This window comes from Panthera leo, chromosome B2 (genome assembly GCF_018350215.1).
Source record: "Panthera leo isolate Ple1 chromosome B2, P.leo_Ple1_pat1.1, whole genome shotgun sequence".
NCBI classification, from domain to species: Eukaryota; Metazoa; Chordata; class Mammalia; order Carnivora; family Felidae; genus Panthera; species Panthera leo.
Genome location: NC_056683.1, coordinates 73,424,947 through 73,443,004, shown reverse-complemented (window position 1 = coordinate 73,443,004; position 18,058 = coordinate 73,424,947). Strand labels below are relative to the sequence as shown.

The 18,058-nt window shown below is 32.1% G+C and overlaps 1 protein-coding gene and 1 long non-coding RNA gene across 6 annotated transcripts in view; one reads left to right on the top strand and one right to left on the bottom strand.

The window, feature by feature from the left end:
• LOC122220130 overlaps nucleotides 1-18,058 on the bottom strand; it is a 42,478-nt gene that overhangs the window by 4,465 nt on the left and 19,955 nt on the right. Inside the window, exons 2-3 of one of the 2 annotated variants that reach the window (XR_006202691.1) lie at nucleotides 17,104-17,193; nucleotides 2,541-2,637 (exon numbers count right to left, since the gene is read on the bottom strand). This is a non-coding gene — a long non-coding RNA (uncharacterized LOC122220130). Of the gene's footprint in view, nucleotides 1-2,540; nucleotides 2,638-17,103; nucleotides 17,194-18,058 lie in introns of those variants that run through there. The other variant, XR_006202690.1, reaches the window with a different exon arrangement.
• Nucleotides 1-18,058, top strand: part of IBTK (inhibitor of Bruton tyrosine kinase) — a 90,562-nt gene that overhangs the window by 60,870 nt on the left and 11,634 nt on the right. For 2 of the 4 annotated variants that reach the window (XM_042939238.1, XM_042939237.1), the window contains exons 22-26: nucleotides 996-1,099; nucleotides 2,449-2,612; nucleotides 4,107-4,199; nucleotides 4,724-4,867; nucleotides 17,149-17,298. In XM_042939238.1, the coding sequence (XP_042795172.1) occupies nucleotides 996-1,099; nucleotides 2,449-2,612; nucleotides 4,107-4,199; nucleotides 4,724-4,867; nucleotides 17,149-17,298 (655 nt within the window). Of the gene's footprint in view, nucleotides 1-950; nucleotides 1,100-2,448; nucleotides 2,613-4,106; nucleotides 4,200-4,723; nucleotides 4,868-17,148; nucleotides 17,299-18,058 lie in introns of all 4 variants that reach the window. The other 2 variants (XM_042939236.1, XM_042939235.1) reach the window with 1 other exon arrangement.

Here is an 18,058-nt window from a genome sequence, read left to right as displayed (position 1 = left end):
AAATTCCACAAATGAGTGCAGTCATATATTTGTCTTTCTCTGACTTATTTCACTTAGCATAATACACTCTGGTTCATCCACATTGTTGCAAAATGTGTTTTATTTATTTTTAAGTCAAATTTTTAGTTATACCTCATGTCATGTGTTTTTTTGCTACCTCATTTAGATTCTACTAAATTTGAAATATGTGAAAGTAAACACATGAACTTAAGCAAAAGTTTGTTTTCTCTGTTTATATTTGAAATGACTTTGATCTACTAATGAATCTGGATACCAAATATGGCAGGGAAACAGGTGTTTAGCTTGCCTGGGAGAAGAAATGGTATGTACATTTCATAACAGCCCTTTGCTTTAGGCAATAGGCTAATTAAAGTAGCTGTCAATCCACAGATTCCACCCCCCTTTCCAGAAGTAAAAACCGTCAATCAGGCCACGGTTGGCTTCAGCATAACCTCTGCTACGGGGCCAAAGTCATCCAGTCTTTGACTAGATGAGAGGTAGAAAGGCTACAGTGTTCCTCCCACACAGAATGAGGCCAATCCCCGTCTGCATGCATGCAGAGAACTTGGTACAGAGAGACAGATGAGAAAGGGGACGGTCTGAAGTTTATTAATTTTGTCTTTTTTTTTTTTTTTTTTTTAATGGGGAGAAAGAAGTTCTGAATCACTTCTCAAAGCACATCCCAAAGAAGTGTCTTCCTTAATGTTTATTGCATAATTGCTGTATAATTGAAATGGATAAAACTGCTGTTTTATTAAAGTCCCCTGTTTTAGTTTTTTACTTTAACTTTTTTCTTCAGTTAGCTTGAATTGTCAAGATTTGATACAGTGAATATAATTTAAATGTTATTAAATCTGGATAAATGGAAGCTTTTAGCTCTATTTAATTCACTGAATGTAATATACACATGTTTACTGTATTTTGAATGTTTTAAAATTTTTACCTTTTAGGATTATTAAAATCTGGTAAGACCAATTCTGTGGAATCTCTTCCAGAACTGCTGACATCAGATTCTGAAGGAAGCTATGCAGGAGTGGGTAGTCCTAGAGATTTACATTCCCCAGATTTCACAGCAGGATTTCAGTCAGATAAAATTGAGGTTTGTTTTTATTTATTAATGCACTGTTTTCTTAACTTCAGATTTTAGATCTTTATATAATTTATTTTTAGTTTTTATTATTTTTTGCTCTAACTTTAAAATACTCTCCTGGCTGGTTTATAAAAAAATACATATGATTAGTAATATATGTAGTATTCGTTTTCTCAAATTTGCATTATGTTTCTAGTTTTAAAGATTTTAATGGCAGTTTCAGCCCTCTACGACATTACATTTCTAATCCTCTTTCTGTAAATTAAAATATAATGTTGATGCAAAAGATAGCAACACTGTATAGACATCTGGAAAAATATAGCTAAATTACTTGAAATTTACTTTGTGAAATGTCAGTTAACACCAAAGAACTGTCAGAGGAAAATGATTTTGAAAGGAAGCCTAACTTCAAATTCTGCATAGTCTCTTCCCTCTATCATGTTAATGGGAGCAATACAGTCTGGAATGGAGTTCTCCTGGTCCAGCACAATTGACATAAAATGCAGAATTTCTAGTCCATTTGCACGCCGGAGAGTCCATTTTTTAGACATCTCTTAACATTTTATTCCATAATTGTTAATGTACAGGAAAGGAAAATAACTTATTAGATATAGGTCATTTTTCTCTAATCCCTAGTCCTCCACAAAACTATTAGAACTTCGAGAAATTCATGAGACAGTGGAAAATTTATCTGTTCTTCTTAGTCTTCTAGGCCTCAAGAATTGATTTTTTTTTTTTTTTTTTAATGTAGCTAGATAGAGGTTTCGGGGCAATTCGTATTAACACCAAGGTTGGTGTAGAGGACAGTTGAGGTTTAAAAGGAAAATTAAAGGCATGCTGTGAATGTTTGGCAATAAGAATCTGTCCTAGCAATGGAAATAACCATTTTAATAACTTCCTTGACCTATTATAATGGCAATTGTTTTAAGGTTCCTTTTCAGCTGTCAGTATTATTTACCTCTAATTTTATTCAGAATGAATTATATGACATTAATATGAAACAAAATGAAAGTTTGGTATAAAGTCATGGACATTAATTTTAAAGTTACTGCTTCATATCTTATTTCAGCAACTTTTATTAACATTTTTATTTAATGCTCATATTAATGGGAATTTAATGTGCAAACTTATTTTCCTAAAAATTATTCTCAAAGCTCATGGTAACTGGGTTATAGTGACTTAGAAGTTTTGAGAATTGGTTAAGATGCTAAAGTAGAAGAATGCTAGATGATTATTGTTATAAGATTTTATGCTTTAATATAATTTAACCAATATTTATTAAGTACCAATAGGTGTCTACTATTATTTATTTTTTAATGTTTTGTTTTGTTTTGTTTTGTTTTTTTTTTAACCTCCAGGGGAAAATTAAACCATATCTTAATGGTACACCTCCTGCATATTCTAGGGAAGATTTAAAACCATGGGAAAAATCACCAATACTTAACATATCTGCTCCACAGACCATTCCCAGTAACAAAATTGATACTACAAGCTCTTCCAGTTGGGTTGCTGGCTCTTTCAGGTAGGATTTTCATTTTGTTCTGTACCTGTTAGTTGGAGAAATACTATTTATTTTTAGTCAAATTGAAATTTTTAATGAAGCACATTTAAAAAGTATTAATGTAAATTTCTAATACGCAGAAAATTACCTAGATGCATACAGATTACTAGCTAGCTAAAATAGGCACTTTTTTTCCCCAGACAGAATTTAGTTCCCTTTGTACTGTCATTTGTGAATGCCAGTAAATACTATATAACCCACAGATATCTATATCTAGATATATAGTGACTTAATAATAAGCTATTTTTTTGATAGTGTATATTAAGACTCCCATTCAGGAAGACCATTTTGTCATTTGTAGGTTTATTGTATCTTTTTTTTTCTTTTTTTTTCTTTTTTCTTTTTAGTAAGTTAAGGGGTATTTAAGATCTCACAAAATACATTGTTATTCACAGTTAATTTTCAGAACAATGTTACACTGCTTTTAACTTGCCTATATTGCATCCATAGTTTTCTTTTATTTAGAAAAGTCAATTTTTTTAATTGAAGGAGTCGATATAATTAGAATGCACTCTTTCAGAGTAATTATTGAGCTTGCGCTTCATATTTATACACCTGCTATGGTTTATAATAGGCTAAAACTGTTAATTGACTTACCAATTATATTTACATAATTATTTTGAAATATGCTGTATTTTGCAAAGTTGGAAGACCAGATTATGTGCCAGTTTATGTTGTTTCATAGTCTAAAAGTAGTTTAGAAATCAGTCTCAATTTTTTTTGCCTTTTAAGTAAACATATTTGTGGGAACCCCAAGAAGCATCTTCTTATCACTAGACTATTTTATTGAATGTGTTTTAAGATAATTGGCTTGATGTAAAGTCAGCAAAATAGATCGGCTGTTTCTAAGGATGGTAGAATTTGTTTTTTCTCATTATAGTACAACTTCCTCTGGTGGGTTTCTAATATTATTGAGCATCCCCAAATTTTACTTTAAAATTTTTGTGGTTGGTATCAGTAGACAGTAGGAAGAATTTTGTTAAAAACAGAATATAATTTTCAAGTTCTGTTCATCTTAAAGGTTAAGAATTTAAACATAACTTCAGTTTCTTATGCCTAAGTTAGATAAGAATTATTCTATTGCTTGGCTTTTTTTTTTTTTTTTTTGGTTTTGTTTTTTTAAGAGTTTTAGTTTTATGTTATGGCTTTGGATGCATTTTAGTTATTTATATATATATATATATACGTTATATATATATATATATATATATATATATATATACGTTATATATATATATATATATATATATATATATATATATATATATATATATATATATAAAAGTAGGTTTCATTCAAAGTATCCTTTTTGAAGTTGGCCACAGCTGACAAAATAAACCTAAATTATCCTTTCATTATCAATCTTACATATAATTTATAGTTTCAGTGAAGTTTGGGTATTGGACTTTATGGATAAATAACTGTATTGTAAAGTAAATTTTATATGTATTTTAGTCCTGTCAGCCCTCCTGTCATGGATCTCCGAACCATCATGCAAATTGAGGAAAATAGACAAAAATGTGGAGCTACACCAAAGACAAATTTGGGGTTGGTTAAAAACTCATAAAAAAGGAAAGACCATGTTGTTTTATAGTTCCGTCCTAAAGAATTAGAAAGACCTACTATACTCTTTTTCTGCATTTGATGTTAAACTCAATTAGAAAGACATACTGGACTTTTTTTTGTTTTTGTTTTTCTGCTTTTGATGTCAAACTAAGTTATAAACTCTTTTTTATTTAGGCTTATAGCCTTCATAACATTTCTTAAATACATGCCAAAGATTGAGTTGGTTGGTAGTCCAACTCATGTAGAATATGGTGTTGTCAGAAATTTGCCTCTAAAGTATCATTGTGGACTATTTCTGGTGCAAGTGTGATGTAAATGTATTAGTAGGAAGGCTCATTTAGTAACTGTTATTTGATCGTCGATAGTATAAACTGATATTGTCACTCTTGAATCTTATGGCCATTTTGATCCAGTAATAGTAAAATCACATCAAATAAACAGAAAGCAGTATAATTACCTGTAACCTCCATTAAGCAGAAATTAATGCTAATTCATTTAATTTCTAGCAAAATAATTTCTCATGGAGTTAAACTTTCTCAGAAGCAACGAAAAATGATTGCAATGACTACCAAAGAAAATAATTCAGGAACAAGTAGCATGGAAACAGCTTTAACTGCTCCTTCAAAAACTCCGAAACCAGTGAATGCATGGTATGCTTTAAGTTTTATTAAAATAGGCAGAGATCTGTGTGTTACCTTTTAAGGTAGTTCTTGGCTTCTGGGTTTCCCTCCTAACTTTTCAAGTATTTCACTCCTCTCTTTAAGTTAAAAATTAGACCTTGGGAAATAATTTTTTTGTTTTGACATATGCACCATGGTGTGTTCATTTGTTCGTCATTCTTTCTATTATAGATTTCAAAATGTTTTGTATAGATACAGTTTCTTCTTTGTATTCTAATTAGCATGTATTACTAAAGTAATTTAAGGAAGGAGCCTTACATTTTTTTCATTTGTTGTAAGAAACAATATATAGCATAGAAAAATTGGATAAACAATTTTTACCACCTTAATTTCTTTGTCCTTCTGTATACATCATGAATATCTTTGCAGTGTTAATAATCTTGGTTTTCGTTATCACTTGTTTATTTTTAAGTGTTTATTTATTTTGAGAGAGAAGAGAGAAAGAATCCTGAGGAGGCTCCACGCTGTCAGTGCAGAGCCTGATGTGGGGCTCGATCTCACAGAGATTGCGACCTGAGCCAAAATCAAGAGTCAGATGCTTGGGGCGCCTGGGTGGCTCAGTCGGTTAAGCGTCCGACTTCGGCTCAGGTCATGATCTCGATCTCGCGGTTCGTGAGTTCAAGCCCCGCGTCAGGCTCTGTGCTGACAGCTCAGAGCCTGGAGCCTGTTTCAGATTCTGTGTCTCCCTCTCTCTCTCTCTCTGACCCTCCCCCGTTCATGCTCTGCCTCTCTCTGTCTCAAAAATAAATAAACGTTAAAAAAAAAAAAGAGTGAGACGCTTAACCAACTGAGCCACCCAGGCACCCCTCACTGTCACTTCTGTAAGCAGGAGTATTTACTTGCTATTATAGAGATTTTCTCCATTACAGTTTACCTGTAATTTGGAGATTAATAGGAATAATCTCCAAAGAGGTCAGATAGCAGTTTTGAGGTGTATAAAATAGGGTATTGTACTTCCTGCACCCCTTCCATCCTCCCTTTTCTTTGTAGCCTGTCAGAACCACTTACTACAGATCTAAAGCATGATCACAGAAAAGAAAGTAAAGGAAGATGTGGGAAAACCCAGGTAAAGAATAAAAGAGAGTAAAACTTGAGAGAACGGGTTTAGTAGAATGTTTAAATTCATCAGTATTTGTGCACACCTTCTATATATGAGACTATGGTAGACTGATTTGGTCACCCTCTGTAGGGTTTGTGGGATAGCTGTTAGAACATTGAGTTGTGTTTTCCCTAAAGAAAAGTATGGAGGGGCAGCTGGGTGGCTCATTCACTTAAGCGTCCAACTTCAGCTCAGGTCATGATCTCATGGCTTGTCAGTTGGAGCCCCGTGTCAGGCCTTTGCTGACAGCTCAGATCGTGGAGACTGCTTTGGATTCTGTGTCTCCCTCTCTCTGTCCCTACCCAACTTGTTCTCTCTCTTTCTCTCTCAAAAAATAAATATTAAGAAAAGTATAGAAAAGATAAAAAGAAAGTTCTTGGATCAGCTCTCAAGATACTAAATATGCTATAACTTGAGAGAATTAACTAAGCACATGAGGAAGCTTTGGGCTTAGTAATATAGTTTTAGCTATGCCATTATTCACTTTTATTATTTAAAAACAAAAAGTAGGGGAGGATCCCAGGGAAGATGGCAGATTAGGAGGACCGTAAGCTCACTTTGTCCCATAATACAACAGATAACACACACATCATTTTAAATAACCCAGAAAATGATCCATACTACCAAGAGCAATCTATAGATTCAGTGCTGTCCCTATCAAAATAACAAGGGCATTTTTCATGGACTAGAAGAAATAATCCTAAAATTTGTATGAAATCACAAAATAACCTGAAGAGCCCAAGTAATCTTGAGAAAGAACAAAGCTGTAATAATCAAAACAGGTATGGTACTGGCACAAAAACAGACACATAGATCAATGGTGCGGAATACAGAGTCTATAAATAAACTCATGCTTATATGGTCAATTAATCTTTGACAAAGGAAGCAAGAACATATAATGGGAAAAGAACACATCTCTTCAACAAATGGTGTTGGGAAAACTGGGCCATTTCCTTATACCATATCCAAAAATAAACTCAGAATGCATTAAAGACTTAAGGACAGAAACCATAAAACTACTAGAAGGAAATGGAGGTGGTAAGCTCTTAGACATCAGTGTGAACAACAAAATGAAAAGGCAGCCTACTAATTTGGAGAAGATAATTACAAATGATATGACTGATCAGGGATTAATATCAAAAATACATAAAGAATTCCTACAACTCAATATCCAAAAAAAAAAAAACAAAAACAACTCAAGTAAAAAATGGGCTGAGGACCTGAATAGGCATTTTTCCAAAGAAGACATACAAAGAGGTAACTAATAGACATGTGAAAAGATGTTCAACATCACTAATCATCTGAAAAATGCAAATCAAAACCACAATGAGATACCACACTTCTGTCAGAATGATGATTGTCAAAAAGACAATAGTAAGTGTTGGTGAGGATGTGTTGGAAATGGAACTCTCATGCACTATTGGTGGAATGCAAAATGGTACAGCAACTATGGAAAACCGCATGAAGGTTTCCCACAAAATTAGAAATAGAGCTTCCGTATGATCCTGCAGTTCTCCTTCTGGGTACTTATCTGAAGAAGATGAAAACACTCATTGGAAAAGATAAATATAGAATCCTGTGTTCTTTGCAGCAATATTTATAATAACCATGATATGATACAAGTAAGTACCATTGATGGATAAATGGATAAAGATGTGTTATGTATGTGTGTGTGTGTATACACACACAGTGGTATATGAGCCATAAAAAACAATGAAATCTTGGCATTTGCAACAAAATGGATGGACCTAGAAGATATTATGCTAGGTGAGATAAGGAGGAGAAAGACAAATACTCTATGATTTTCCTTATATATAAAATCTAAAAAACAAATGAACAAAACAGAAACAGACTCATTCATACAAAGAACAATCTGGTGGTTGCCAGATGGGAGAAGGGGAAGGGGATTAAAAAGTCAAAGTAACACACTTCCAGTCATAAAATAAATAAGACACATAGATAAAATGCAGAATAGGAAATATAGTTAATAATGTGTAACAATGTTCCTGCCAGATGGTAGCTAGATTATGGTGGGTGATCATTTCAGTGTATATAAATGTTGAATCACCTGAAACTAATATAATGTATGTCAACCATACTTTAATAAAATTAAAAAGTACAAACTAATCATTTTATGTATCTTAGGATACCAAGTAAGTTTAATTATAATTTTATTCTGAATTATTATCAAAGTGAATTATAAAATTATTTATGCACTTTTTGTGCATTTTTGGCTTCTTGAGACTATATTTTTGGTATCTGAAGGATCTTTTAAAGTTTCTTTCTGCTAAATTCTTCTGAATATATGTACTTTTATTTGTACTCATTGTACAGTGAGCTGATGGAACTTAGTAAAATATAGGTATTAATTTGTCAATATGTATCTAAAAATCAAATAAGCATATAAAATATATACATATGCTTTGTTATGGAAATTTTATAAGTTAATGGAACTAATAAAATATTTGTTAGAGATTTTAAGAACCTATTTATAAAATGGTTGTTTGGTATTCATGGATTTTGATCCATATTTAGTATAAATGGAAATAATCATTGTTTGATCGTTGAATACTTTTTACACATAGGGTGCAAATATATGTAGTATATGTTTGAAGAAACTAAAAATGAAATAGATTTGTTTTCCTGAGAGTATCCCATGTAAGTGTTCATCTAATGAAACTTGGTCAGATTTAAATTTTACTGTGCTATGAATAAATTAGAAAAGCTTAAATTAGGGGCGCCTGGGTGGTGCAGTCGGTTAAGCGTCCGACTTCAGCCAGGTCACGATCTCGCGGTCTGTGAGTTCGAGCCCCGCGTCACGCTCTGGGCTGATGGCTCGGAGCCTGGAGCCTGTTTCCGATTCTGTGTCTCCCTCTCTCTCTGCCCCTCCCCCGTTCATGCTCGTTCATGCTCTGTCTCTCTCTGTCCCAAAAATAAATAAAAAACGTTGAAAAAAAAAATTAAAAAAAATAAAATAAAATAAAAAGAAAAGCTTAAATTAGCATTTTAATCTGATTTACAGATTGTATTTATAACGTATATTCAGTATTGTAGTGATTTAAGTTTTTAAAGATATTTCTTAAAAGTGTATCTTCCTCATCCTGAAGAATCCTCTAACGAGATTTTTTTTTTCCTTACAAGATTTTTTATGCTATGTTTTTATCTTGAGGTTAAGGTGCAACTTCTTAGCACATCCCAAATTAGCCCTGTGAGTCTGCTTCTGATTATGGGAAGGATTTTCACTAGTTTGTTGGCAGATTCGTTCACCTAGTTTATATAACTCATAGTACATAGTTGTGCTCCTGCTGTCTACAGTTAGGTGTGGCAATATTATGTATTAAAGACAACTGTTTTCTTGCATTAGAATAAGTTCTGATTGGCTGAATTTAAATCTAGTGTGCAAACACCAAGTGTATATGAGAGTTGGCCAGTTTTCATTATCAACTGTTTTACTTGGAGAAATAATACATTTCTCACCATCTTGAGTGGAAGAATGCGCAAGCTTTGTGGCCTGGCTTGATGTATAAATATAAATTCTTCCAAATTCCATATGCAGGTAACCCACAAATTATAAACTAATTTCAATGTTTAACTCTTTAGAGCTGAAAATTTTATTTATTAAGGCAAAAATTTCAGCGCTGCTGTAGCTGAGAAACAAAATCTTGATTAAGTTTTAGTGTGGCTGTAAGTGTCTACAAATGCTTCTTCATAAAGTTACTGTGGCTGCTAAGATGGCAAGTAGCCAGAGCCTGGGTTAGGAAAGCAAAATCATGGGAAATCAGACACTGTTCCAAATTATGGCATCATCAGTGGAAAGAATAGTAGAACTCATTTAAAGAAATCTGGGTAAGTCATTTTTATAGGTAACCACTAAGCATGATTAATGAACATGTGAGTTTAAGATATTTTGGAAGCGCTGTTACTTACATTTGTTCCAAAGGAGATATTACCAGTAGCTTTAAAAAAAAAAATTCAGAGTTTTTAAGAAGTATATATATCATTTATATCTAGGAGTCCCTAAATTACTGCTAGGATAAATCTGACAACTTGTGCTTTTCAGATCATTATGAAATTTCTGTATTTAGAAACATGAATTACTTACAGGGGACATTCAGTAGATTCTCCAGCAAGAACTTTTGCCAGCAGTGTTCGCAAATTGCTAATGTTACACTGTACTTTACACCATAGTTACCTTGTCAATGGAAACTGTTAGGTATGTGTGCTTTGGGGAAGAGGAAAGAGTTGTTAAAGAAATGGGGAGTGATTTCTTTTGTATATATGTTTAACTTTTTATTATGTTTTGTGTATGTACATGTTTTGGGAAAATTTTTCGTCAAGTTATAGGTAAGTTCCTTTTGAAGAAATATTTTTAGCATGAATACCTTAGTAGATCATGTTTCTAGTACAAATCTCTAAGGAAAATTTCTCTGATGTGATTTAAGGTTTTACTTAGAGTAAAGAACTTTTAAATATGGCACAGCAGTATAGTGATTAAGCTTAGGTTCTGGAGTGAGTCTTGCTTGAGTTTAAATCATGTATCTGTTACTTGGGAATAATGTAAACTTAGATCAGTTTTTTAATCTTTCTTGGTCTTACTTTCCTTGTCTATAGAGTTAAAAATAGTACCTATTTCACAGGAGTATTATGAAGCTGAAACTGAGTCAAAGCATGAAACATTTAGTATATTCAACAATGTCTAATCAAATATGTAAATTTTAGCCATTAATATTTTAATAAATTATAACTTAATTTGTAATATGGTTATAATATGTATTAAATTTTGGTGAACTTTTTTCTTAGAAAAATCTTATGTGAGACATTTTGTATTGATCTAATCTTTATTGAGCAAATAGAAATTTGGTGAAAATTTTTAGTTTTGTTATGAATTGATGCTTATCTCATACAATAGCAAAACAAAGTGTGGATCATCAGTATCTGTGTTATCTTTGGCACTTTATAGGAAGTTTTGTCTTGATTTCTTACAGAAGGCAACAGTAGACTAGATGGCAAGGATGGGTTCCATCATTAAGAACTGGTTCTGCCTTATCTCTCGTGATCCCTGCACTTTGGTTATACTCTTCTTTTAAACATAGGAGATGATAAAAATGCTTATCTTTCAGGATTGTTATTGTAAGAATTAAATGACAGGATGCACGTTAAAGTGTTTTACAAATATAATTTGGTAATTAGGTCAGATTCAGGTACAAATGAGTTATTCAGACAAGATACAGGATTTTAGAAGTCCTCACTTTTTTATGGACTACCTCAAATAGTTTATGAACTTAATCTAGGTATGGATTTTAAGGTTTCTTCCAAATATGAGTTTAACTTTTTGGAGAATTATCCAGTTAGCATTTGTATTCACTTATTGACATGGCCACTTTGTTTTCTGAGTAAAGAAAATAGAAAAAAAAATAACTTAGGCCTAGAAATTGTTTACATTATTATTGCTGAGAATTTTGACTATCTAATGTTAAGGATTCTGAAAATGATGCCAAGAATATGGTGTAGATCTAGTGTACAAAATAATAAGTAAGGGTTATCTTTTTAATTTTTCTCAGACTTTAGAAAAATACTAAGCCTATGCCTATTATAACTGATTATATTTCTTCATGTCAGAACTTCTTTGTTCTCATTGTCTTCTTTTTCTCTTAAATCACAGTTTTGTTAAATGCTATGAAAATTATGGATAGTAAGACTTACATAGCATTTCTCTGTAACAGGTACTATTTTAAGTATTTTTCCATAAATTAACATTTGATTCTCAAACATTATCATGATGGAGATGGTATTTGTATCCTCATATAATTGATGAGGAAACTGAAGCACAAAGTTCCACTTATGAAGGTCAGAGCCAAAATTTGAACCCAGGAAGTCTAGCAACAGAGCCTGTGTGCCTAATCCTGACTGTTATCCTGCAAATTGCTTTTGTACTGATAGTAAAATAAAGCATTGATTATTAAGAGATTCTGATATCATAAAAATCTGAGTATGAGATCTTTGAAAGCTCAGTTCGTCTGTATAGATGATTAAATTTTTGCCTGTTTTTGGTGAATATTATTCTAAAATACATTCTACTTTTAATTATCAAAGTATTATACCCATAGTGAGTGTGATTAATTTTGTGTATTTAGGGTCAACTTAATTTTTATTTCTATTTTATCCATGTAAAATTAGGTTTACATTTTAAGTAACTTTTTATTAAAACATTATATACACTTAAAAGTGCAGTTATCACAAGTGTATAGGTTGAATTTTCACAAACTGAACACATCTTGCGCACTCAGAATTCAAATCAAGAAGTAACATTACCAGTATCTAGTCCCCTCCTGCCACCCTGCCATGCCCCCTCCCCAGCCACCAACCCCACTATCTTTTTTATCATCCACTCTCCTCTGACTTTTCTTTCCATAGATTTTCTTTTAATATATATAAATAGAATTGTGTTCCTTTGTTCAATGTTATATTTATGAAACTCATTCATATTTTGATGAGTACTAATATCCATTGTGTAAATATTCATTCAATTTTTGTTAGCATTTGAGTATCCTCCTTTTTTTACTATTAGGATCGGTTCTGCTATAGATATTCTAGTTCATGTCTTTGGTATACATGCAGTTGCATTTCTATTGGGTATATAACTAGGAATAACTGGGTCATAGGATATGCATGTATTCAATTTTAGTGAATATCACAAAACATTCTCATCAGTGGTCTATGAGTTGTTCTTTTTCCACCTCTTTACCAAAACTTGGAATTTCTTAACTTTATTTTAGTCTTTTGGGAAGGAGTGCAGATTTCCTTTTCTATTCTGTTCTTTTTTTAATAACGTTATCAAGGTATAATTTAAATACAGTAAACGAACTAACTTTGTATATAGAAGTTTTGGCAAATGTATTTACATTTACCTATTCACCACCCCAATGAAAATTTTAAAAATATGTCCATCATCCAAATACCTTTTCTTAGTCTCTACCCTCCTCCCATGCCACCACTGATGAAATTTCTGTAACTATAACTTAGTTTTCGCCTGCTCTCAAACTTTATATAAATGGTAGAAGTCCAGTATATTCTGTTTCCTTCATTCAACTTAAAGTTTTGGAGATTCATCCATGTTGTTGCATGTATCTGTAATTTCTTCCTTTCTTGTTGAGAAATACTGGGTTTCCAGTTTGTTTTATGAAAAAAAAGTTATATCCAAGTCTTAATAGACCTGTATTTTTATTTACTTAGGGTTGAAATTGCTGGGTCATATATTAAGTGAATGTTAGACTTTATCAGAAAATCACCAGGTGTTCCAGAATGGTCATATTTTACATTTCTGCCAGTAGTATGTGAGAATTCCTGTTGTCCATACCCTATCCAACACTTGGTACACTTAATCTTTTTAATTCTGGCTATTCTGGTAGGTATGGTTTATTTTACATTTCTCAGGGGCTTATTGGCCATTTTCATATCTTTGGGATGCATTTTCAGATTTTTGCCTTATAAATTGGGCTATTTATTTTCTTAATATAGTACTGTTAGAGTTTTATATTCTGGAAGTAAGACCTTTGTTAGATATAGATGTTTTGTGAATATTTTCTTCTACTCTGTAGTTTAGCTTTTCATTTTCTTAACGTTATCTTTTGAGGAGCAGAAGTTCTGCATTTTGATAAAATGCATTGCATCAGTTTTTTGTTGTTACTTGATGTTAGGGCTTTTTGTGTCTTTGACTAAGGTTACAAAAATTTTGTTTTTGTTTTGATCTAGCTGTTTTATAAGTTTAGCTTTTATGATTGGGTTTGTGATTCAAATTTATTTTTATATATAGGGTAAGATAGAGCCCAAGGTTTTTGTTCTCCCCCCCTTTTTTTTCCTCACCAGGTATCTAGTTGTTCCAGCACAATTTATTGAAAAGATTGTCCTCTCCTCATTTTATTACTTGGCACTTTTGCTGGAAATCAGTTGACCATATATGTGTCAGTCTAATTCTGGACTCCTATTGAGTTCCATTTGATCTACATGTATATATCCTTATGCCCATATCACACTGACTTGATAATGATAGCTTTTGTAAATATGAAATCAGATAGTATAATTTATTTGGCTTTGTTCTTTTTATACAAAATTATTTTTGTAATTTAAATTTTTCCATGTTTGTATAAATCTTAGATTAGTTTATCAAAAATGCCTACTAGTATTTTTCAGGTATTGTTTTGGGTTTGTAGATGAATTGGATTGACAATTTACGATCTTGAGTCTCCCAATCATGAACGATGTAATATCTTTTAGATCTTCCTTAGTTTCTCTTAGCAATATTTTATAGTCTTCAGTGTATAGATCATGCCTATCTGTGTTTTGTTAATTTTATCCCTAAATATATGTCATATTTCAGATTGTAGGACTTTTCTATAGGATTTTTCTCTTTTATCCTGTGAGTGTTAGATCACCCTTGCATTCCAGGAGAAAAAAACCTCACTTGGTCATTGTTTATTATCTTTATTTAATAAATTGCTGGGCATTAGCATTATCGCTGAAAGTTTTCTTCAAAAAGTTCTTCTTCATCCTGGTCCCTTCTCCATATCAATGTCAACCACTGTGGTGATTTTTCTTTTTTGACCACAGATTAGTTTTGCCCATTCTAGAAGTTTATATGAGAACAAAACATAATATACTTTTTTCTGTTTTCATTCAGCATGTTTTTTCTTTCATTCAGCATGTTTTTCAGATTTATCTGGGTTGTGTGAACCAATAGTTTATTCCCTTTTATTACTCGGTAGTATTCCAAGGTATGAATATACCACAGTTTGTATTTATTCCTGTTGATGGACACCTGGACTATTTCCAGTTTTTGGCTATTGTGAATAAAGCTGCTGTTTGAACATTCTTGTGTAGGCCTTTTAATAGACATATATTTTAATTTCTTTTGTATAAATACCAGGGAGAATTGCTGGATTATACAGAAGATACATGTTTACTTATTACAAAATTGCCAGTCCTTTCCCCACAGCACTGTGGTACCATTTTATCCTCCCAGCAACAATGTATGAGAGTATTGGTTATTTCATATTCTTGCCAGCATTGGTATTGTCAACTAATTTGACCCATTCTGGTAGGTGTGTAGCAGCCTGTCATTGAGGTTTTGTGTTTCCCTGGTGAATACTGAGTACTTTTTATGTGTTTATTCATCATTAGCATACTTTCTTTGTGAAGTGTACATTCAAATCCTTTTCGCTTTTTGAAATTCCCTTGACTTTTATTATTTGTGTTTTTAAGTTTTGAGTTCCAGGAGTTCTTTTTATGGTCTGGATACAAGTCATTTGTCACATATGTGTTTTGCAAATGTTTTCTGTTTTCTTAATACCTTCTGATGAGGAGTTTTAATTTTCATTAAGTCTAATTCATCATTTCTGTATTTGATGTTTATTCCTATATAAGTCCTAAGAAACTTTGCCTACCACCAAGTTATAGTCGTCTGTTTTCTTCTAGGTTACTTAGCTTTTACATTAGATATATGATCCATCTTGAATTAATTTGGGGATATGGTGTGAGATAAAGGTAAAGGTTTCTTTTATAAACCATTTGTTTATTATAGATAATTACTTTCACCACTGAATTGCTTTGGTAATTTAATTATTGAAAGTAGAAGGACTGTATATATGAGGTTCTATATGTAAGCTCTCTATTCTTTTCCATTGATCTGTTAATCCTTATGTCAGTACCACTCTGTCTTGATTCCTGTGACTTGTTTTATCTTCTTCTAGCTTTGTATTTCTTTAAGAATACTTTGACAAATCTCTAATTTTTTTTTGTATTCTCATATAAATTTTAAAATCAATTTGTCAATTTCTGCGATAAAAAAACTGCGGGATTATTCAATTTTTTAAATAGAGCTAGGTCTATATATTTTTTTATTTCTATTTTTGTTATCTTTGATAAATTGTATTTTCAAGATATTTGTCCATTTTATGTAAGTTGTCAAATTTATTTGCACAAAATTATTATAATCTTTATCATCTTTTTAATTCCAGTAGTATCTTGTATTATCTATTGCTTTGTAACAAATTATCCCTAAATAATGACTTAAAACAACTAGTGTTTATTGTCTCATAGTTCCTTTGGGTCCTATTGTCTCATATCCTCTGGATATGGCTTCACAGAGTTATTGCTTATGGGTGCCCCTGGCTCAAGTCTCACATTGCTGCAATCAGAGTTCAACGAGGACTGTAATCATTTCAGAGCCTGACTTGGGAAAGGATCCTTGTCCAGGTTCACTCATATAGAGAACTGGATGGATAGTTTTCTTCCTTACTTTCCTCTTATTAAAGATGTTGTTCTACTGTCTTTTGGCTATCCTTGTTTCTAATAATCTAAGTGTTTTCATACTGTGTTATATTTCTGTGGATGCTTTCAAGATTTTCTTTTGATCTTTGGTTTTCAGCAGTTTGCTCATGTGCCTAAGTATGGTTTTCTTTAGATTGATCTTTGGGGTTTGCTAAAATTCTTCAATCTTTAAATTTGTATCTTCTACCAGATTTGGGGAATGCTTGGGCATTGTTTCTTTGAATATTTTTGTCAGCCATATTTCTCACCTCCCCTTCTGGGACTCCCAGTTATATTTATGGTAGACCTTTTGATATTATCTAAGTCACCATGGTGGAAATTTTTTCAGTCTTCCCTCTGTTTAGATTCAAAATTTTGTATTGCTTTATCTTCAGTTTTACTGACTTTTTTCTAATCGGCTGTTACCTTCACCAGTGAATTTTGTTTTTTAAATATTGAATTAAAAGTTCTTGAATTTCTGTTTTATTCTTTTTCATAGTTTTTCTCTGGGCTTATTCTTTATTTTTCTCTGGGCTTATTCTTTAATTTATTCTGCACATTTTTTTATTGTTGCCTTAGGCATAGCTATAATACTTGTTTTTAATATCATTGTTAATTTCAACATCTGGGTTATCTTCAGTGTTGGTCTCCATTGTTGTTTTTTTTTTTTAAATCACATCATTTTGATTAGTTCACAACTGACAGCAAGAACCCAGCATCGCCTTAAAAACTAATTACATAATATTGTAAAATTTTTGGTGTACATTTTCCCCATTCTCCCATTGTGATTTCTAGCACTGACCTTTTAAAAAATGGATGTCTTAACATGATCTTTTGTCTTTTGCAGGGCATCTTCTCTACATTCAGTTTCATCTAAGTCATTCCGGGATTTCTTAGTAGAAGAAAAAAAATCTGTTACTGGTCACAGTTCAGGAGATCATGTCAAAAAAGTTTGTTTTAAAGGAATAGAAAATTCCCAGTCTCCAAAAGTTGAAAGGTAATAAGTTAAACTTACACATTTTCTACCTTAAAAAATTCTATGGTAGTTTCACATTCTGAAATCTTTAAAAATTTATCAGGTGGATTTTTACACATTCTTTTACACTGAAAATTAACATGTCTTTTTTTTGAGGCTTTATTTTGGTAGAATTGTCTTATAGTAAGCTTGTATATATTTAAAGTATTTAATTTGATGTTTTGGCATATGTACCTGTGAAACCATCACCAGCTACACTCAAAACAGTGAATATAACCATCATTCTTAGAAGTTTCCTCATGCCCCTTTGTAATTTCTTCCTCCCTACCCCATTTTGCTCTCTAGGCAGCTACTAACCTGCTTGTGTCAGTATAGACCACCTTGTATATTCTAGTTTTATACCTGTAGGATCATTCAGTATGTAGTTTTTGATTCATCCATGTTGCTGTGTGTATCAATAGTTCATTCCATTTTATTGCTGAGTAGTAGTTCATTATGTAGATATAAAACAGATGATGGACTTTGGGTGTTTCCAGTTTTTTCTCTAGCTATTTTTGATACAAGTTTTTAAAGTCCATTGTATTTTATTTTATTTATTTATTTTTGTATATACATCTTATTTAATTTTTTAATATGGAATTTATTGTCAAATTGGTTTCCATACAACACCCAGTGCTCATCCCAACAGGTGCCCTCCTCAATTCCCATCACCCACTTTCTCCTCCCTCCCACCCCCATCAACCCTCAGTTTATTCTCAGTTTTTAAGAGTCTCTTATGGTT